This window comes from Ambystoma mexicanum, chromosome 1q (genome assembly GCF_040938575.1).
Source record: "Ambystoma mexicanum isolate Mex_15411 chromosome 1q, UKY_AmexF1_1, whole genome shotgun sequence".
NCBI classification, from domain to species: Eukaryota; Metazoa; Chordata; class Amphibia; order Caudata; family Ambystomatidae; genus Ambystoma; species Ambystoma mexicanum.
The window spans coordinates 1,276,516,120-1,276,538,958 of record NC_090922.1 but is presented as its reverse complement, the minus strand read 5'-3'; the positions used below and the strand labels follow the sequence as shown (position 1 = coordinate 1,276,538,958).

At 40.3% G+C, this 22,839-nt stretch overlaps 1 protein-coding gene across 17 annotated transcripts in view; it reads right to left on the bottom strand.

Moving 5' to 3' along the window:
• Window positions 1-22,839, bottom strand: part of DAB1 (DAB adaptor protein 1) — a 4,845,894-nt gene that overhangs the window by 193,724 nt on the left and 4,629,331 nt on the right. For 12 of the 17 annotated variants that reach the window (XM_069642094.1, XM_069642098.1, XM_069642088.1 and 9 more), the window contains one exon: window positions 3,168-3,227. In XM_069642094.1, the coding sequence (XP_069498195.1) occupies window positions 3,168-3,227 (60 nt within the window). The remainder of the gene's footprint in view (window positions 1-3,167; window positions 3,228-22,839) is intronic. The other 5 variants (XM_069642099.1, XM_069642093.1, XM_069642103.1 and 2 more) reach the window with 1 other exon arrangement.

Here is a 22,839-nt window from a genome sequence, read left to right as displayed (position 1 = left end):
AGGCTAAATGCACTTGAATTAGTAGCGCATGACACTTTAACAAGTAGCCTACAAGGAAATCGTAAGAAATATTTTCAGCATAGTTCTGGCGAGAAATGGTGAATTGACTATTGCCAGCCTGTGTGGTTGACAGTATTAAAAAAAAATAACGTAAACAGATACCTCTGATCTAGATTCCCCGGTAAATAAGGCTATATTACTGATTGCAAGGACAACTGTGAAATGCTATTTTATGTTTGATAGCATTGTGCTATTCCGGCTAAAACATCCTAACTAGTTTAGACTTGAGCAATTTCTTCAATGATGCGGCAACACATAACTTTGATCAGTAACCCGCTGTAAACAGTTGCATCCTCAGTCTTCGAACTCGGACCAAGATCATGTTTTCTATGCTCAAAACAATATTCTGAAAATATGGAGCTTCGTATAACTTGAACATGTTGCTTGAAAATATGGTGAAATATCTAATACATGGGCTCGTTATTCTAATGGAACCAAAGGGAACACGAGCTTTGATATAGTGTACTTGTTATTCACTCAGCAATTCCATTCAAGTATGAGCCCTGATTTACTAAATGGCCCCTCAGATTCTTGTAGGCAACCTGGCTTTACATTGTCCAGTTGACATCAGTAGCCCATCACTTAATAGCACACCCCAAAGCTGAGAAATACAGACACATCTAGAATTCATATTAACAACATGATGGCTACTGACCCCATCCCCCCTCCTGAATCAGCACCAATGAAAGGAATATAGCTGTCCCAAAAAAGGCACCATTGAAAGCACAGAAAAGCGAGTCGTCAGTTATATATTTATTTACTGTTCATTTGTTAGGCGCTTATACAGCAAGTACATTCTGTTTCAAAGCGCCCATATATACATCTCTCGGTGCAGAAAGACAGTTGATGCTGATCAGACGCTGGTCATGTGCCCTTGAAGGCTACTAGTTTCTTAATGGTAAACATGTAGGGATGAGACCTGCAGATTTCATACGTAAAGTTGGTAAGGAACAGTCTTTCCCATACACACTTAACAATTGTGCTTAGCTTATCTGATAATAGTTACTATGCATGTAGGGAAATTCAAATTGTTGTTCTGAAATTAAATGCAGGAATACACTGCGTCGAATCAGGGGCAGTGTAAGATGCCTTCGAGTTGCAGTGTCCCTTATAACCTTACACAACAAACAAATGGGGCTGGATTACCAAACAATTGCAGAGAGAAACTGTATTTGTGCATTTGCCCTAGTGCTGGTGCACAATGGTGGCCAGTGATAATATGTGTTCCTACAACATTGTTCACAAGAACAGAGCCATTTTAATATGATGCATGGTGGTAGTATTCTCTGTGCGATTTCGAAAGGCCAATTTGACCACTTGGAAACTGGCATTGAAATATTATCGACATTTAGTTAGACATTTTTAACATATAGAATGCTAACAAAGGCAATGGCCTCATTAAACTAACACAACATATTTCAGAGTTGTCTTTGGTATTGGCTCACTCAGGTACATAATTTGAGCAATGTCGAACACAGGGTACTTTTATTTAATTATCATATGTCCCCCAAAAACAAAAAGATGTAAAGGATAAGAGAGACAATCTGATATGTTTTACAGTCTTATCATAAACCCATTGGATGTCTTACGAGAGCGTATGGCTAAATTATCTGTTCACAGTTTGGACGATGAGCTTCTCGTTCTTGTGGGGAAGACTAGGTTGACAAGAAACAGTAATACTGAGAGGCAGACCCTGACACCAGAAGGAACTACAGAGCAAACCCCATGGCAAGACAAGATTTAAGCTGGCCAGTAAAGTCATCTTTGATAGAACATCCAAGAAGGGACCACATTCACAGAGGCTGATCGAACATCACGTATGTGCCCCATAATGATGGGCATGTTCCCGTTTTCTCCAGCTAACAGACAAATTTACAGGAAAGCAGTTCTTAGATCCCAACATCGGGAACCAGATACCAGGGGTGGTTGATGCACATGAACCATTTGTGGGGGTGGATGGCAGAGGACTGTTACTTCTGTTGTTCAAATGCGTTGAACTGCAACTCCCATGAACACTCACACTTGACTAAATTGGCAAAGATTGATGGAAGTTGTACTTGGCACTGGCGATCCTAAGGTTGCAGACACTTGTTTCAGGACAGAAGTATGGCCTACAAAGTCACCAAATATTTTTCATCTTGAGGTAAATCTTCTAAAGTAAGGTCTATTTAAATACAGGATCATGAAACCAACAAAGTATTTGGAAAATGTGCATGAGACCGAATATCATAACACAATGTAAATAGTTGTGGGATACAGCAAACGTGTTTGTGTAATGCTTATGTAAATGTTTACTGCATTAATATAATAATGTTATAATTCTTTCATAAAATGTACAGAGCATTGTTGTATTTGTAAATTATGTATGTTCGTTGCTGATGTCAACTTCAAATTTGCTGTCAAAGCATTGGACCTCTCCCACCTGGATGGTGGCAATGCCTTTTTGGGAAACTTTCAGGCGACTACCCTGGCACCCCTGAAATGTGTCCTGCATTCAGCAAGACTCATTGAAGGACTCTGCAAATGGTGTCCATATCACTGCAATCATCAAACTGCACTTGTGCTCATGGCAAGCCCGTATCATCTTCAAATCCTGTTTCATCATCCACAAGGCTGTCATTCTGTAGTTTACAAGCTACCTCACTGAGAAACTCAGCATCTCAGGAGGCCTGCAATCCAGCAGAAGTAAGGAAATGTGCAGACTTGAATTACAATGGTGCTGGAAGGAAAGAACCTGAAGACAGACCTTCTTTGTCTACACTCAAAGATATTGGAACCTCCTCCCCATCAACATCAGACTTGCCTCATCACTACTACAGTTCAAGAAAGATCTCAAGACCTTCTTCTTCAAAGAATGACTCCTCCTTAATACGTAGGACCACACACACTGCACTCCCCACGATACCTGAGTGTTCTGTTCCCCAGTGTTGACCGCACCCACCCTCTCCTCTTCGCTGCCTGCTCCTTTTGTCTCTGGTTCCCTTAATGTGTTCTTCCCCCTAGGATTGTTGATTGTACAATGCTTGATTTAGATGGTTAGCTTCCCCTTACCACATATGGCCTGCGCTTGCATTTCTACTTCACAAAAGAATGGAACGCATACGTACACTTACAGGTTGACTTTTTGGCACATCATAAACACCTTCCTTCTTATGACTGGTGGGCACCTGCAGAGGGGAAAACATACACAATTATTTTGAGACATGTCATTGCTTTTCAGAATTTTTAATACATAATTTATTTGTCCACTTTGCAAGTGTCTCTAACAAGTGACAATTGTAAGAATAGGCTATGTGAGTTATTTCAGTCAGAGGCATTTTTCACGGTGGTCGGTCAAAAAACCGAAAACAAAATCTCGAACTGCAAAAATATCGAATCCAAAATCTCGAAAAACAAAAATCTCGAATTATTTATTTATTTAGTTATATGTGTTTTTGGGGTCAGGTAAGTAAAAAAAAGGTTAAAATAAAAAAAAAATAGAAAAAAGGGGGGTTGGGGGGGAACCCCCCCATTTCGAGATAAAAACGTATTAAAAAACAAATTCGAGATTTTTTTTTTCGAGATTTTGAACTCGAGATTTTTTTTTTCGAGATTTTGTATTTCGGTATTATCACTATAAACCATTTTTCACATAAACATCTAGCAGAAGCATTATCAGTTTCATATGAATCAGCAATAAAGAAAGGACTAATCTGTTGCCTTTTGTAAAAATATGACCTAAATAAGCAGGTGGTTATGTTATGTCTACTAGAAACATGCACAGTTGTATTTGATTCGTGATGTTCAATGAACATTAAAATACTTGCAAATGTTACATTTCTTCTCCTAATTTAAAAACATAACTACAGTGCCACTGCCATTCATTATCTGTATCTGTTTCATCTTAATGATCCATATGTTGGCCTCACATTCAATTTCACTATCCAGCAGAACATATCTGCTCCTAAAGGGATTTATGGGTTTCTCTAACCATTTCAACATCCAACATGCTTCAGCACAAGTTGATAGATGATCTTAATACCTTTGCTGAATCTTAGAAAATAAATGTAAATATTGTAAGTTCACAGATCATTTATTTTATTCACCATTTCCAATACGTCTGGCAAGGAGTAAATCAAAACCACAGGTTTGGAATACGGTTTCCTCAAGATCTCCCTAGCTTCCCCAGTGGTAGCATAGCTCAGAAGTCATGGTCAACAATAAGGATGGAAATGGGATGGTAAATATACAGTGAATGCATTAGTCAATAAGATGTTGCTCATACTAGAGGTGTTATAAAAACAGACTTTGTATTCAGTGGAGATACATTATTTTGTGAAGGTTACATTAAAGTGAATTATGTTAAGAAAATTGTTTCAATGGGCATTGGTTGCCTGAAAGGGTAAAGCCCCAACATTCTTTACACATTTCTGGTTCTCCCATGCCTGTTCAGGTAGTGACCCAGAATCACTGCAAGCAAAAGGGGTGCCAACTGATGCATGGTTAAGGCGCAGAGCCTTAGAACAGATTAGCTCTTGCAACTGTGACATTAGGTGAGCAGTATGGTTCTAGTACTATTCAGGTGCAAACATTTTCCAAGGGCCTTGTTTCAGCCAATGTTGCAATGTGAGTAGTCCCAATGTAACTATTGTGGTTCATGTTAGTTCTTGGTTTCCATTATGATAGAACTTTGACTCTACCAAGAGATTTCATTTGTTGTCTGTAACAGTGTGCTTTGTCTTTAGTAGACATGCAACATAATGCTTTCAGGGGAATGTCTTATATTCGATTATAGAAAATACAAAGTTTCATTCAATGTCTGTATCTGAGTCAGTCATTATTTAGTGGCAAAACCAAATACTAGATGCAGAGAAAATGTCAGCAGGAGGTGATTACAATTAGTGGTTTTAAATGACTACACCGTCAGTGAATGGCCAAATCAAATACTAAATGCTAGTTCCAGAAAAGTCTAATCATTCAGTGGATGTATGTGTATGTACCATATTATAGTGGCCATAATAGATACTAATTGGAATTATGTTAGCTATTGGTTTCCATTATGATAGAATTGGGACTCTGCAAGTTCATTTGTTGTCTGTAACTGTGTGCTTTGCATTTTAGCAGACAAGCAAAATGCTAGTAACAGGGAAATGTCTCTTATTTTTTGACAGGAAGGAAGAGATAGGGCCTCATTACAACGTTACCGGTATGCTGGCTGTAATTTCACCTGGATACGGGCAAATGGTAACACTGTTGGTGACTCCTGGTCCATCGGCATTAAAGTGGAATTACAAGTGCCGGTAAGGTTTGCAAATCCACATATCATGGGGGGATTTTCAAATATTACTGGCGGCAGTGGTAAAAGGTGGTAATTGCTCCACCCCAGTGGCAAACTTGTACTTTTCTGGTGCGGAAACGTGCCGGTATACAGTAATAACAGCACATGAATTCTGCACGGGCATATTTTTGTGGCAAGACCAAACAGTAATTGCTGACAAAAATGTCAGCAGGAGGTGATTACAATTAGTGGCTTCCAATGAGTGCACCGTCCGTGAATGGCCAAATAATACATGCTAGATGCAAACAGGTTGTAGCATTCAGTGGCTGTAAGTGAATATGCCCTATTCTAGTGGCCATAACAAATACGAATTGCAGTTATGAAGCTCGATAATTATTAGAAGGAGGGAGGAGATTTTGTGTCAATATATGTAGCTGTGTGTCACTTTTCAGTGGCCAGAGAATGTGCTATTCGTTGAGAAAAAGACATATCATCGTTAGTAGGAAAGATGACATTTTATTCGGTTACTGTATGTGATTGTACAATATATTATTAACCATACCACATGTTAGTTGCAAAGAATACATCTCCTAATTCTTGGTAGTCTGGAGGAGAGTATATTCAGTGAGTGCAGGTGAATGTCCAATTTTGAGGCAAGACAGTGCATTCAGTGCTCTGTAGCTGAGTCTGCAATGTGCCGTCTTCTCCTGGAGTGCCAAAATGTTTGGAGCACTTAAAAGTGCCCAGGGAAGAGGAAGGTATGCAGAGGAGGTTCGTCTCTTTTTCAGCGGGAGCGTAATTAATGTATCTGGTAATGAGTTAGAAGAAACAAAGCCGGAGTTGCAGGATGTATTTTATTATGTGTCTACTCCTACACCAAGAACATGCCCTGTTGATGAACGTGATCCTAATGATAGTGATGATGAAAACTACTATACATCGGTGACCCATCTTACTCAAGGCCTCTGCAACATATGCTTTTGGAATCTATTGGTACAGAGCTGGAGAAGAAGATGACAGTGTCGCAGTTACAGAGACAGAAGGAAAGGAAAACGTTATTCAGTCACCTTTATGCAGAGTCTTTAAAACACATAATGGCAAATCCGAATGTATATAACATCACCTGTGTGACCAGTGGAGTATAGTAGGACACATCTTCTTGCATTAGCAAACATGCCAAAGTGTGGAAGCTCTTCAAATGGGAGGACAAAGAACAGCAGCGTCTGCCCACCAACAATCAGTGCAACCAGTGTCTCTTCCTAGGTATTTCTTGTCTAGAAACTTCAGTACCACATCTCTGCAGTGTTATATGGGATGACATTCTGCAAAGAACTTATGAACTAAACTACCTCTACTTCTGCACTCTCACTCTCAGATGTCAGTCACCACGCCACCCCAAGTCCACAATGGCGCCCAGAACATGTTTCTGCTGTTCTGACACAACTCATGAATGGCTGCAGTGGTGCCACAGATTCCATCAGCATATCTGCTACTATGTGCCCTTTCTTGAGTCCTGCGCCTGCTATTTTGCAGCCCAAATAGGCACAGAGATCTTCCATCCAACAGGGCAAACAGTATCATCGCTGCTTTTTTTCCGTTCTCTTGTAAAAGAAGATGTACCTTTATTTTCTAACCCTATCCCTGTCAGTCATGACAGCACAATACATGGAAACATATAAATGGCAGTGACTGTGTGTCTGTACTTTTCAAAAACTGCACGCATCTAAACAGCTGCTTCATAAAGCACACCATCACCCCAGGCCATCACTGAAAACAAGATAGCACATTTGCAGAAGTAATCAAGGTTCATGTTTCACTAACCCGTCTAATTTTCTGTGTAGTATTCCCTCACATCCTCATCACAGTTTTACATTGTTGGCTTTTACTTTGTTCATCGTAGGTAATATTGACATGGAATTCCGTGGTTGCCTGATGCAGTTTTCACAAGTCCAATACACACCGGCCTTTCTTGTATCCATGATAGACGATTAAACTACACTAGAGGCACAGCATGTTGAATATAACAAAGTGCAACTGCGCACAGTAAGTGCAGGTAAAGAATGATTTATTGGATTTCTCCCTCCTGTGGATTTAATGGCACTGCTATTTGAACCTACGCTCACTACTCGCAACTATAGGAGCCAGCAGTTGGCCGATTCATTTGATTATGGTCTAGATTACGTAATTTAGCTCCAATTAACCCCTTAGCCACTTTAAACGTTTCTTCACTCTCTTTTACACTCTGTAGATAGTAGGTCAAAATGCAGCTTCTGCAACTCATTGTGGCATTCGAGCATTTTTAGAGAGCCAATACCATATTATTATTATTGGGAGTGTCCATCTGGCTACAAATAAAAGTCCCTCCACCTGTCCTTTTACTACCTTCTTGCCCAATGCCCAGTAAGTCACCTACATGAGAGTAGGGTTGTTCTGGAGAAGGTCAGCTCTCCTACTTCCACAATTGCCATGTGGTTCAGCTACTGCAACTGATGATTATCAGACAATACAGTACAGAGCATGCCGGTATGACATAATTAGTACCATTTGTGTTTTCCCAAATAGTGATATCCAGAGGGTAACTAAGAGCAACATTTGGTGGTGGTGCAAGCATAGAGCAGATGTCTCCGTTTCTTCTTCTTCTTCTTGAGAAATGTGATGGGGCTTTATTCTGCCTCATCCACCTGGAGCTGTTCTGTCGCCTCCTTGCCCAATACCTTCTCCCTCTCCTTGGCAGTGAAAACAAGGCCTGGGGGTTTGATTGTTCCACTGGCACAGTATGCAATTGTGTCAGAAGTTCTTTGCCAGACTGTAAGGTTGAGGGGGCTGATGGATGCATATGGCGGTGTGTCCCAGGTTGGCAATGAGCTGGTGTTTGCTCTGTTAAGGACATCCCCTCATTTCCATTCTCACCCCTAGCAGTGTTGTAGAATAGGAGTCACAGGAATCTAATCTGAACACACTCGGACCATGCACTTTTTCATGTGGTTGTGTATGGCTGTGGTCCCCATGGAACAACCCTTCTTTGGTGTACTCTGCTTCACTAAACTCATTTGTATTTTACAGTGGCTTCCTGCCATGTCAGAGGCTTTACCTTTCGCAGCCGTACGTGGTTCCAAAGCCATGACAAGCTCAGCATTGTTTAGGACCATTGTTGAGATACAAGGGACACTGCATTAAACTAGACACGGGATACCAATGTCCCCCTTGCCCCTTCTGTAAAACCAAGAACAGGGTAGAGGTATTGGTTTATTCTTCATAAGAAATGTGCTGGGGATCACATCTGCCTCATCCATCTGTCTACTCCTTGCCCAATACCTTCTCCCTCCCCTTGTCTGTCTCCAGGTAACCCAATACCTGAGCTGCATCTTCTCTCTGTGTTACCACCAGCTCCTCTCCAACTCCAAAGTGTGTTAAGGCATTGCCCATCAATGACTCTGAGGGATCCAGACCTGCAATTCCTTTCTCTTGCATTATGTCAGGTATTGAATGCCTGTCCTTCACAGATATATCCAGCTTATCTGACATAGATAATCCCTGCACTGGCACTGACTCCCCCGCCCCCTCCTCTGTCTCCATCTGTGTCAGTGCACACTCTCCATCAGCCACACTTCCTCTCCTCCTCAAGACTCATCCCTCATTGACTAGCCAACCCCTGAAAACACATAGCCTTGATGTGGAATCTGAAACCTGAAGAGAGACACACCATTATCCTCTCAGTCATCCAACTGACTATAAACAGTCTTGTCCCATGAAAGTTCATCCTTCTCTTCATCTTCCAAATTGCTTCATGAATGTAATTCCCTTCATAGGAAGGACCAACACCAGACAACAACAGCAAAGAGAAGTGATTGACTGAAGAAAACACATTGGGCCTCATTACACGTTAGGCGGTAAGGGTTTACCGGTACCGGTAAGGGCACTGGTACTGGTAAACCCTTACCGCCTTACTACGAGTTCCCTTTGCGGCACCCGACCTTAATGGCTGGTTTTACCAGTCGTTAAAGTAGGGTGCCGCAAAGGGACCTTGGAGCTAATTACGGTACCGCAAATGCCCCCTATGGGGGCAAAAAGGGGAAAAGGGGAAGTGACTTGGTGAATGGGGAATTACCGCCCCCACTCACCTTGGAGTAGGGCGGTAATTCCACCATCCACCAAGGCGGACACGGTAAAATACCGGCGGCAACCATGGAGCTAATAGCGCCATGGTTACTGCCTGCCGTGTAATGAGGCCCATTGATTCACATGAGTTTTCTGACACACAGAACAATAAAAATAAAATACACATCAATTAGAATGTTTTTTTAGGTTTCACAAATAAGAATAGAAAATGGAGCAACTGCATATCGATTTTGTTGGTTAAGATTTCTCAGCCAGAGGTTAACGGAAGGGACACATAAAGAATAAGTTACACATAGCCTGGTAAAATAATTAAACAGCAACACGGAATTACAAATATTACTATTTTAAAATGTTTGGGGTTACACAAAGTTGAAATATGTGTCTGGAGAATCAAACTGGCTGCCATTCTTCATAGCAACCAGTGGCAAATACGCTGTGTCATACTTTTCTGAATCAGGCACATTCACATCCTTTTTTTCAGTCTGATTTGCACCAAGAAAAAAAATTGGGAATTGGACTGCAGCATTGCCCTTTTAGGGCACCACCAATAATATTCTGATAAAGAGCCCACTACTTAAATATGATTCTTTTGGGGGATGGTTATAGTGAGATGATTGTTTATTTCTTTAAAAATGTTGAGGGTAGCATTGTCTTTTCTGATTTTTACAGTCACATAAATATGTTATTGCTAAGGGATGGAAAAGCATAATGTGCTATATACTTTTTTAAATAAATAAGGTCAAGTTAATAATACATGTTTGTACTATAGTACAGATTATCAGGTGCAGCATTTATGTCATGGTGACCTAATCTGGGAAGGTTGGTTCACCTAAGCTCTATTTGTAGGCAAATGTTAGCTTTTCTGAACTCAGGAAGGCACAGATTCATATCCAACATGTTGATATGACTTAATGGACACATCTGTGTTTACTAAGGAAACTTCCTTTGTTCAACATATACATTCCACACGTTCATGATGCTATTGTTATGAGCTTATATGGAAAACCACTCTGATAAAATATTGATGAATGCATTGTCATTGAGTAATGGCAACATCAAAAAAGCAAATCTCTACAAAAGCCTTACTTCGGAACTGGCAAAGCAATTAAGATCCATGAAGAATGTACGTCTGTTTCATTAATGCAGGCTACTAAAATGGTATTTTGTTCGTAACAACTGATATCTTTGTTGATTCCAAGACCCTAGCAGTACATGTAATTATGCCAAATAGTAATACAGTAAAATGTACACTGAATAATGCATTTGAAGTGCCAAGTGGAAATATATTTTCTGCTATAACTTTAGAACAATTTATACAATTGGAAAGAATACAAATATATCTAAAATCAGAGGAACAGTGGTAACCATGTGCATATATATATATATATGTATATTTGTTTCAAGAAAGTCACATATTTGAACAACTCCAGTATGCATGTAGTCACAAAAACATAAAGGATGTCTTCAGATTCCGAATAGTGTCAATCTGAATGTATAAGGCAGGGCCATCAGGGTCATCACCACTAGTACGCACACACCACATCTGCCCAAATGCAAACCAACGCAGCACCACCCATGGGTAATCACTACCCCCAGACCTCCAAACCACCACACAAAAGAGAGAGCCACACATCTAGGAAAGCCACAGTCCTGAGTTATACCATCCCCAACATCCTCAACTTTCTTATCCCATTACTTATCAGAACTACCTCCCATCAAATCATGCCCACCAACACCTCCACGCCCAAACTTGCCACTAACAATTGGACTTTCCAAACACACACCCTTCTTCCCAACATAACCTGCACTAAAGGCACTTACATATCATACAAGACAGGCCTGGCCCGGGTTCCCTTACCCCAGACATCACCCTCTGCACTGCCCCATGACCTTCTTCCCTAAACAACCAGCATTTCCAACCACATACCAAACCCCTGACAAAACCCGACCCATCCTAGGCAACACCCGATGAACACGATTAGCATCAAGAACCACACACACTATCAGCCAAACACGATCCACCACCACAATCAAAAGAAATTCCAGACTCTCAGGACACTCCCATCTCCAACACCTCCCCATCAACAACCCTAACCCCCCACACAATCTCACTACCACCATGACCCCCATAATCCACGAAACCCTGGAAACTACGGTTTCTATTCAAAACCGCAATATCACCAGTCCACAAGTGCACTTGACTCAACCCCTCATCGCCACCAACACAAGACAACCCTTACAAGAAGCCCTACTAAATGCAAGATCCCTTAAAGCACATGCAATTGAAATACATGACTCCCTACTAGAGCTCAAACTAGATTTCCTGGCACTCACAGAAACCTGGTTACATGCTGCATCAGGTCCTCAGATTACATTAGCCGTTCCAAGCGACTATACCCTCCTCAGAGCTGACCGCACTGATACCATAGGTGGTGGAGTAGCCATCATCCATAAAACCACACTACTTTTTAGGGAATGTACATTAGAAACACCCAGTGGGTATGAAATTCTCTCCCTCAAACTAGCCATCAACCATCAAGAAACCATTAATTTCTACAGAACACCCAGCGCCCCAAGCAAACCAGAACAAGACCTACCGCTTCTAATCACGCCTTTACTGAAACCTAAAACAAAATACATTATCCTAGGAGATTTCAACCTAGGCTATGATGACCTCACAGACAGTAAAGCTGCAGCCTGTAAAAATGCATTACAGGAGATGCAATTCTCCCAAAAAGTCAACGCCCTCACCCATTCCGAAGGAAGAATCCTAGACTGGATACTCACCCTCAATACCATAGTAACTGTATCAGACATCCTCCAACTACACTGGTCCGATCACTGCCTAATTAAATTCACAAAAAAGATAGATACTGACCACAAAACTGCAAGTTGCAAATTACCACCCATACAGGTCAGAAATATGCGTAAGCTCACTTCAGAAAATTTAAACCCAGTACTCAACAATCTACTTAACGCCAAACCACAGACCAAAACCAGCCCAGACAGTATTGCTAAACACTACCACCAATGCCTAAAATCTGCGGTTGATGAAGTAGCACCACTCAAATCCAAAGTGCCTAAAGCTAAATGCAGCACCCCTTGATTTAATAATGAACTCATAGAACTCAGAAGAGCATTAGAACAAAATGACTCACCTGACCTACAAACCAAACTACAAAAACTAGCCAAAGCCTACAAACTCAGTAAACTTTCCCACATAGCTGAATCACTCAACGACCGCATAGCAGCCGCATCCTCCGACACTAAAGAATTATTTACTATTATCCAAGAACTAGAATCACCCATTCTCTCCACTAACCCCATAGTTACGAGCAAAGCCTGGTTCACCACCATTCAGGATGCCCTGTCTTTCAAAGTGACCACTCTCCAAAATAAGATAGCCTAAAAAAAAAAATACTGGATCGTACCACTGCGCCCCCCACTCTTCGACTATCACCACGAGCCCTGATGTACTGGAATTCCACTTTACACAAGTCACCACTGAGCAAGTCCTTAAAACAATAGCGTCACTCAAGACCTTGAACTGCAAAGGCGACAGCACCCCAGCTAAAGTAGTCAAAGAATGATCCACCATACTATCTCCCACCATCACCAATTTCGTGAATGAATCGTTCATTTCCAGCGAAATACCAGACTCCATTAAGGCAGCCTGGGTCACACCAGTACTTAAAAAACCTTCCCTAGACCCTATGGCCCATACTAACTACAGGCCTATAACAACAGTACCATTCCTCCTAAAAATCATTGACAAAATAGTCTACACCCAAGTGCAACACCATCTTGAACAGAATCACCTGCTAGGGGAAAGACAATCAGGTTTCCGCCCCAACCACAGTACCGAGACTGCCTTAATAGACCTCAAAAACCAGATGGATGCCATAAGGGACCCCGGCAAACTGTGCATCCTCCTACTCCTAGACCTATCAGCGGCTTTCAACCTGGTCGACCATGACAACATTTGCCAAACACTATCCACTAACTTCCACTTCTCACATAATGCCACCACTTGGATAAAATCCTTTCTGTCTGACCGCACCTCAAGAGTTTCCATAGGGGAAGTTTCAGCAGATCCCATCCCAGTACCACTAGGTGTACCACAAGGATCCTGCCTTTCCCCCACCCTATACAACGCCTACACCAAACTACTCTTCACAGCACTAGATGCTACAGGAGTAATCTACACAAACTTTTCTAATGATACACAGATCCTCATTCCCATCACAGGTAACTTGGACCAAGACACGGCCACCATTAACACAATCTACTCACACATCCAAAACTGGATGGCTTATAACAGCCTTTGTCTTAATGGAGACAAAACTGAGATTCTCATAGTTGGCTCCCCCAACAAACTCAGCAACCTCCACCCAGACTACACCTCCATAATGATTGACAGCACACCCATTAACATCTCCGATAAAGTCAAAACACTGGGAGTATACCTTGATTCGAATCTCACCATGAACTATCACATCAGCGCCCTTGCTCCTCAGCAGCCTACACCGCCAAACTCATCACACTTAGCAGGCCTCTCCTATCTCCTGACAACTGTTTGACACTTGCAAGAGCCCTCATCCTAACAAAAATAGACTATTGTAACATCTTTCTGCTAGGAACCTCCAAAAAAAAAAAAAAAACTAACTAAACTCCAACTCCTACAAAACAAAGCCCTTAGGGAAGCTTTGGGCATTAAAAGAAGAGAACACATCTCACAACACAGAAGAGAGGCACACTAGCTCCCAGTGCAGTCCAGAATCCTCCATAAAATGTCCTATCAGACACTGCCCCTACCTACCTCAATAACTGCATTGCACGCAAAACCACATCGAGATCCCTCAGATCCAATGCTAATATCCAACTGCACATTCCCTGCTTCACCACCACAAGAGCAGGTAATGCTAGCTTCACCATTGCAGCCCCCCACATCTGGAACTCTCTCCCACCTCATCTATCCAACTAAACTTTGCTACCTAAGTTCATAAAACAACTCAAAACCTGGTTGTTCAACAAGTACTAAAACTGTCTTAAACACGCTTTACCCTAGATGGTAAATAACAAGCAACACTAGATCATTGCTATGTTATATGATTGACCATACACCTGTTATACTGCTGCAAGAAAATTGTATGTAACCCAGTCTTGATAACTAAGATATGTACTCAGCTATTAACAAAGATGTATGCAACCTAACTTGCTAACGAAGATATATGTAACTACGCCGTGATACCCAAGCATTTGGACGTACATCCAAATGCAATAAATAAAATAAATAAAATAGTGGTCATTAATATCACATAGCCACACCAGAAACCACAAGACCAATACTTACTTCAGTCCAATTTTGATTGTACATTCCTAAGGGGAGGGCTACCTCATGGCTAACACATTCCCTTATGACACAGATAATTCAATGTGAAATTGAAGTAGGACACTAGAGGATGTGGGTAAGTGAAGGGAACCCACCAAAGACTCTGTCCAATCCAAACATACCACATTAAAATATGCTGCATTGGTGGAGTTTGGCAGGTTTTTAAACCCAACCACATAGGAAGACAGAATAGTTTTGAAGAAGCAGAAAAGGAAGAGAGCCTGGCATCATGAAAAAAGAGGATTAGGACTTCAGCTTGTTGTAACTGATGGAAATACTCTTACGAGGTGTTCTCCATATAGGGATGTATGCAGAATATTTTCCCAAGAAACAACCATATGACTGGAGAGGTATTTCGGAAATAGTTGGACAGGCTGGATGGAAAAGCCTCTTTAGAGGTGATGTAGGAGACCTGTTGATGTCCTTACCTGTCCTGGGTATTTGAAAGTTAAACCTTAAGTGAAGGCAGTAATCCAAGAGCATTTGGATACATGTCTCCAAGATTAAGTGAACCCCAGCCAGCAATTTAAAGTAAGTAATTGAAACAGGTACTGGGCTGGTTAATGGAATTGTGAGGAAGCATATTCTAAACAGATTTTTCTAGAATCTATAATTGTGCAGGGCATAATTGTCCCTGCAAATAAGAAGTTATTCATTCATTCCCTGAGTTTTTAAAGGAGCATGTTATATGTGCATTTGAGAGTGCACTGTGCAACACACTGCACAGACTGGCAGGGAATGATACACATATTGATGTGTGAAACCCATATTTACATAAAATAAAAATCCTAAATGTAATTGTAAACTCCAAAAAGTGGAATAGGAGAAGTACATTGCACAGGCATATTAGAGCTCTGCATTTTATGAACTTCTAATACCAATTACATTGAATGTTCTTCCTCTTCCATTTGAATTTTATAATTTCATTATTGTGTGAGACTTTAATACATCAAAATAAAAGCTTCTACTTGCATCAAGAACACCTCAGCCCTCTCTTAGACATCTAGTCTATGGTGTTGATTTGCTCAGAACAACGTATACCTGCAATATTACATGTCTGCAAATGATTTGAAAATGACTGTGTGAGATATCAGGAACTGTTTTTTTCCATATTGGCCATTATAGCTTGCTGGTACAATTTTATAGGTGCACAATATAATATTTTTTGTGATGAGATATGAGTTACTTAAAAAAGAGGAGTGCAGTATTTAGTTTTGACTATCCACAGATACCAGATGATCCCCATTTTCTTGAGAAGTCATTTACATTTGATTATATATTTGTATGGTTGAATTTTGTGCAAACTGGAATTGAACCATTAGTGAGGCAACAGCAGGAAGGTTGCATGTTTATTTCTATAAACAAGCTACCTTTGCCTATTTGACATCTTGTGAGTGATCCCTCATCATCGAATGTTGTCTGACCAACTTGAATTCCTTCATTTGTTATTTTAAATAAAATAGAGTATTCAGATTAATACACAACCTGTTTCTTGGCCCAGATTTTGTGGTGGGAATTTGTAATGGTTGGTATTATTATATCAAGGCTACTTCTCCCTAAAACTAACCACACGAAAAGTAAATATATTACGTAGATACACGTCATTAGAATCCAGCAGACAGATATGCATTGGTCACCAGTATCCATTTGTGGAGATGCTCATTTGCATATGATATCCCTGGTATATATCAGGCTTCTTACTGTTTGTTATCCAGAAGTTTGACCTATTATGTTTTTGAATACCATAATAGTCCCTTAAATGCCCAAAGAATGTACTTGAATTTTATCATAAGTTAAACAATACCCCTGATTAAAAATATCAGTAAAAATTGCATAGATTACATTGTTTTATCTCCTCTAACATTCAAATGTTAAGCTTATATTTGTCTTGTACTTTTACATCTTGCCAGCCTTTATTCCTTCTCTTTAGATTGTGTGTGTGGACTACATAAATTAGGTTATTTAGTGATTCTATTGTCATGCTTCTCTCTTTGGCAGTATTGAATTGAAATGAGCTTTGCATTTTGTTGCACTTTAGATTTAAGACTCAGTATGCCTTGGGATAGAACTGCATGGTTTTGTGCTTTTGTTTTTCAATCAGTATGCTCATCAGATCTAAAATCTGAATGTTTTATTGCTTCAATATAAAATACATACTTTTTCAATTCTATCATTTTTCTTGGAATTACTGGGAAGCGTACAGGTAATTATATATTCCTATTGTTTAACGGCAACTACCTTTTTTTACTGTTTCCTAAATTATAAGTTATGTTTGTCAGTGTTGTATATGCTTTTATGGACCAGCCCAAAATAAAGCAATATTTTATTTTATATACTAATCATATTGATTCTATTCTTATGCCTATATTTATCTGTTATACATTTTTAAATTGTAGAGGTTGGGAGGATGGGAAAAGGGATGTCTTTGTGGCTACTGATGTCGCTGATGACCTAAAGGCTGATGAGTCCAGCCTTTGGCCGTCTCTTGTTTGGAATGATATGTTGTTCTATTTAGGATAGAGCAAATGTATCTTCTGTTTTCCGTTTCATTCATATAACGCCTTGATAAGACTACTATTAGTAATCCCTGAGAAGATTGGAGTTGGAAAGTAGCTGTATCTGTTTGCAAGATAACATTACTGAAGACAATCTAAATAAATAGAGTTCTAATAAAGTGCTTCATGGTGGATTCTTACAGTTCGTAAGGGCCATTACAAAAGCTTTATGTACGTGCGGAATGGTGCTCAGCTAATCGGCACCAAGCAGAATCTGCATTGACTGCCCATGTTCTCCCATCAACCAAACAACCTTTTCCTGTTGTCACAATTTATTTCTGTCACCCATATTTTTTCTCTTTTTCTTCCCCAAAACCACCCCTGTCCCACACAAATACTTCACCGTCAAATACAAACTCTGCCACCTGAGTGATTTTCTTGCAGGCTTGGATGTTCTTTAAACTGGCTGCATTGCCGCTTCACTGCTATGCGACCATCGACATAGAAAAAAGACTTAGTGATTTCTATTTCAATGGCAGCAGCCATTTTTGTCTGGTTTTCTTTTCTTTTTACAGAGGACTGGGCATGCATATTATGCACAGAGCCCATCTCTTTTCAAAAACACACTTTTACACAATTAACATCCCAGAGGGAGCCCTAAATTGTGAATAACCATAAACCTGTGTTTGGGGGCATAAACTGCTAGTAACAGCCCACCAGTCCAAGCCTTTGTTATTGTTTTATTATTCCCTTGTTTAATGGTACTCAGTTTATTGTCCCCAGAGGGATAGAAGGCTGAGTCAGCCATGCATTGTGGTTCAAATAAGGGATCGCCAAACAGGTATAAGAAAGGTGCATGCCTATCTACACAATGGTGTTTCGACTCAGCTTGAAAATTTCAAACAATTTTAAGCTGAGACTCAAAACAGTTAAAAAATGTCCTAGCCACCAATATAGATATGAGTATTTCACGGTTAAACTTGGCTTGAATACAGCTCTTAGGAAATACTGAATTTGAGGATCCTGGCTCACAATCCGAAAATTCGGTATTGCTTGTGGATAAGGATATGACACAACAAGGGACATAACAAAATGCAAATACAAAATGTAATTTGCAATTTTGCATTCAGAATGTATAGAACACTTATCCACAAAGATAAACTGCACATTTGGGGTCTGTGCATGTCCCTTTGCATACAGAAGTGTTGGAACAACACTTCGAACTCTAACGTATGATAGGCTGCTAGCACCCATGTGTGAGCTCAGAGAGCAATGCACAATGATAGGACCTAAAAGGGGCCGTCACTGTGAAATGTTATCAAACAAAATGCATTCCTGTTTGAGGAATAGAAAAGCACATGGGACGGCAGAGATGTATGTTGATTGTGTTCCATTTAAATGAAAATGCATGTCAGGGTGGCCAATGACCATGTCCTGCATTGTTCCCTTGCACCTATTCCAGAAATGTGCTATGGAATGCGACTATGTTCTGCTCTTTTAAAAGGGCAAACTGTTCGTGGATTATGGATGTACAAATGGACAAAAAAGCTGACTTTGGGAATCGGCATGTGTGCTTCTTGATGCACACATGCGGGTAAGCTTTGAGAAATAGGGTAAATGTTTTGCCTGCGCAGGTTCCAAAACATGGTATAACCCAATTGGAGACATAGTGACATATGGAATGAATGTGCTTGAACTGATTCAAACTGAACTGGACATTTACCTATTTGGATCATTCCGGGGCGTGATCCATCTCCTCAAAGATAGAATGGTCGGAGCCAATTTATTCAAAGGTTCAAACTGACATTCGAGTCGAGCAATTAAGGCTCACACATCCCTAATTCAAACTCACAAAGAAAAGTCATACCTATGTTCCAGTCAAACGTTCTTCTCATGAGTATTGAAATAAACATCAAATAACCACTGCGTGAATACAATGTAGTGGAAGGGAAATGGGATTCTGAAAATGTTTCTCGATCCAAGTTATTTTCTGTCGAGAGACATTTCCCATTCATTTTAAGGGTGAATGTAGGGGTAGAAGGTGTTTGAAGGATTATATCATCATCAGCTTTCTTCCGATAAAAACAAATATCACATATACAATTCATAGAAGCAGTATTATCTTCCTTATAAATCAAGTTATTTTGCAATTTAAATGTACAATACATATTGGCATCATATTTATTTGTGTACCTGGTGAGCACTTCCAATAATTCCCCATACCTGCTGTATCTATCATGGAATTTGAAGTCACTGGAGCATTTTTGCAGATACCAAGAATGCTTGATGCATGAATTTGTTTGTATTGATGAGAACAAGAGGGTTCCCATGCTGGGCAATTAAACATTCCCAAAAAGAGAAAGCAATGTGTTAGTGGCATGGTGACCAATGTATTCAACTTCTTTCAAAGGGTCACATTTGAACAAATTGAAATGTCATCCTGTTTGTAGAGTCGGTTTCTGTCTGCAATTCTACATATTTATCTCAGAGAAAATATAATATATCACTCCTTGCACCAGCACATCTGTTTGAGGTTACTAATGTGGAGAACCGAAGACATGTTCGAGAGTTTTTTTTTTAAATGACCTTCCATTGTAACTATGTCATCTGCCCATCTACAATATAATACCAATTGTACAATTTAATTGGTGCAATATGTGCTTTCAATGTTGCTCTAAACGTACTCAACCATAACAGCCTTGTTATCCTTCACCCATAGTGGAATGTATAGCGCTGTTTAATATAAATGTGCCAGCCACCAGGCTGATTGTATTCCATTTGGCAGAGACCCAGAAATGAGACGTAAAAGGGCAGATAAAAAGCTTATTGGAAGTCTACTCTATTTACCAGCAGTATATCATTCAACATGTCTGGCATCTAGACTTTGAGACATTTTCATCTGATATTTTACCATCTGGAATGGTAAAATATCAGATCATAATTTTACCATCGAGATGATAATAAAATTCCTGACAACACAACTAATACTGTACTTCCATCTAGTTACATAACTCAAGAAATCATTGCTAAGCAATGTTGTCTGAAAGTGACACAATCATTTGATAAACCAATGCACTAGAGAGTCATACCTGGACATCATCCCATGCTTTTCCTTGACCTGGTGCAATCTATTGAAACTGGCTTTAAAGATGAAGGGTTTTTCTAAGATCACATCAGTTCAAAGAGCATGTGTTTGTTTGGTGAATGGAGATCGTGCAGATCATGAGAAACCGTGAAAAGGGTTGCACATTTTGAAGAATGTAACGTTTCTGGACAGGAAATGTAAGAAGCTAGGTAAGGAGCAGTGTAAGTGCTTAACTTTCTCAAATTGCAACACAGAAATCTCCCCTCTCTGCGAGCACGTTAATTGGTGAAACAAGCAAAAATGTTTTGGGCTGTGAGAGAAGAGTCTCATAATCACAATAATCTTATTTAACTTTTATATTGTTGATATCAATTCCTGATTTAAAAGTGACCACCAAACAGTCACGGGCCAGCTTTAATAATCTTTGTGTTACCTGCATTTTACAGCAGAGGAACATCTCATGCGCTAGAAGGATTTTTTCCCCCAATTTTAATATGATCAGACCTCGTGCTGCATCCGACAAGTACTTTGTGTTGGACACAAAGGGCGAACAAAGACTACTGAGAACAGGTAAGTCTTAACGTGGCACCCCACAGGTTATTTGTAAAACAAAACAGTCCGCACAGGACCATTGTAATGTTAAAATTCCACACACACAAATGGCGCAGGCACACGCCATACCAGGATCACCACAAACCCCCCTCCCCTCACTTTCTCCTCAAGATTTCAGAAATGACAGATGCGAATTACAGATTTGAAATCTACAGGATGAACACAGGATTCTATAATTCAGTTCTGGATAAGTTAAAATGGTTGGTGTAAGATTATGGACAGTTCTAGACTAGATACTCACTCCTATGCTTGGGAATGGAGTGGGCCTCGTCAAAGATCTGGTCAAGGGTTTGGACTTCACTTTCGCCACCGGACAGGTCTCAGTCTCTGGGTTCTGCTCACAGCACGGCCTCTGGTCTGCTCGGTCCCTCGGACTGGATCTGATGGGTTCCGGATACAGCTCTGCTTTCTGGGTCTGGATCTTGGTTCTAGCACAGGGTTCTTAGCTAGAAGCAAACAGTACAGCCCGGTTGTTGAAGGTGAGAATCAGGTTGCTAGATTCTGCAGGCCTGCTGAGAAGAGTTCAGCTTTTAGTATTGGGCCTTTGCTTCAGGGTTCTATAGCTTGGTTGTAGAGTCTGGTCTCTGGATCTATCTGGATTCTGGAGTCTTCCGGCAGGATGCTGCGCCAAGAATAGTTGAGTAGTGGAAAAGAGTGTGTTTTTTATCTGTCAAAGTAGTCCTTATTTATGTGTTTCCAAAGTGGGTGGGTAGGCTGATTCTCTATGCCCAATCCTCTAAGGATTTGATAGGTTAGAGAATTCCCTGTCCCCTGACTGGAGAAAGGATCAGCGTGTCAGAATGTGTCAGAGTGATGCTGTGCTTATGGTTTAACTGAAATCCCTTCCCTTAGCTTTTATCTAGAAAATCTATTTTCCCCAAAAAACATATTTCCCAGATACACAAGTTGTTCATAATACATATACACATCAGAGATTAATTATGGCACATCTCTGTTCAAGTCCCATGTTCCTACGAGCTTGGGTTCAGAAATGACCACTTATTCGCCCTTTTGGTGGGTTTCCCAATATTGGTTCTGCACCAAATTTTACACAGGCATACACACCCTCTCTGAGCATATTACTGTAAGTTTGTATGTTTCTAGCATAATCATCTTATCTACAATATGAATACATTCCGGGGTTTAGTCTCAGACAATCACACGGCATCCAGCTTAGTCTTAAATTGTGAGTGAATTTTTAATTTTAACCATCTCAAAGTTTTACATTTTTGTCACTTTGGTAGACTTTGTTATAAGCAATTTATAAAACATATATTTGTTGGGCTATCTGAATCCACAATGGTTTGTCTCCACCTCCCGTATCTGGCTGCCTCAGAGGTCACATGTCCTGTCTCTCCCAGAGCAGTTATTGACCAGTTACACCCAAATCAGCATATTCCTATTCATCCCAAACCACCCATTGTTCCTTGTCCGGGCTGCAGAGAAAATCTCCTCCTCTCCTGATTTACATGTCAATGCGATATCCTCTCCTGTTGGTCGGAAGGCCCAAGGTGTGAAGGGTTCTCATGAAAAGAAGGCCTCTTGAAGTTTTAACTAAATCAGATTACCTCCTGGTCAATTGTAACATAGTTCCTTGTAAAAAAAAAATACATTTATAAACTTACAATAAGCAACATATCTTTAAATCAAGTCTTTTTCAACAACGAAATCATTGTGTGGCACTCTATATGGCATTTTGATGGAATTCTCTTCTTTGGCATAGTTTGGGGTTCCATGTTCAACTTTACCCAAAATAGTTTTAAAACGCCGGCTTTCTGGTAGAGATGAGCAAGAGTTCTACACCCATTTTTGACAGCTG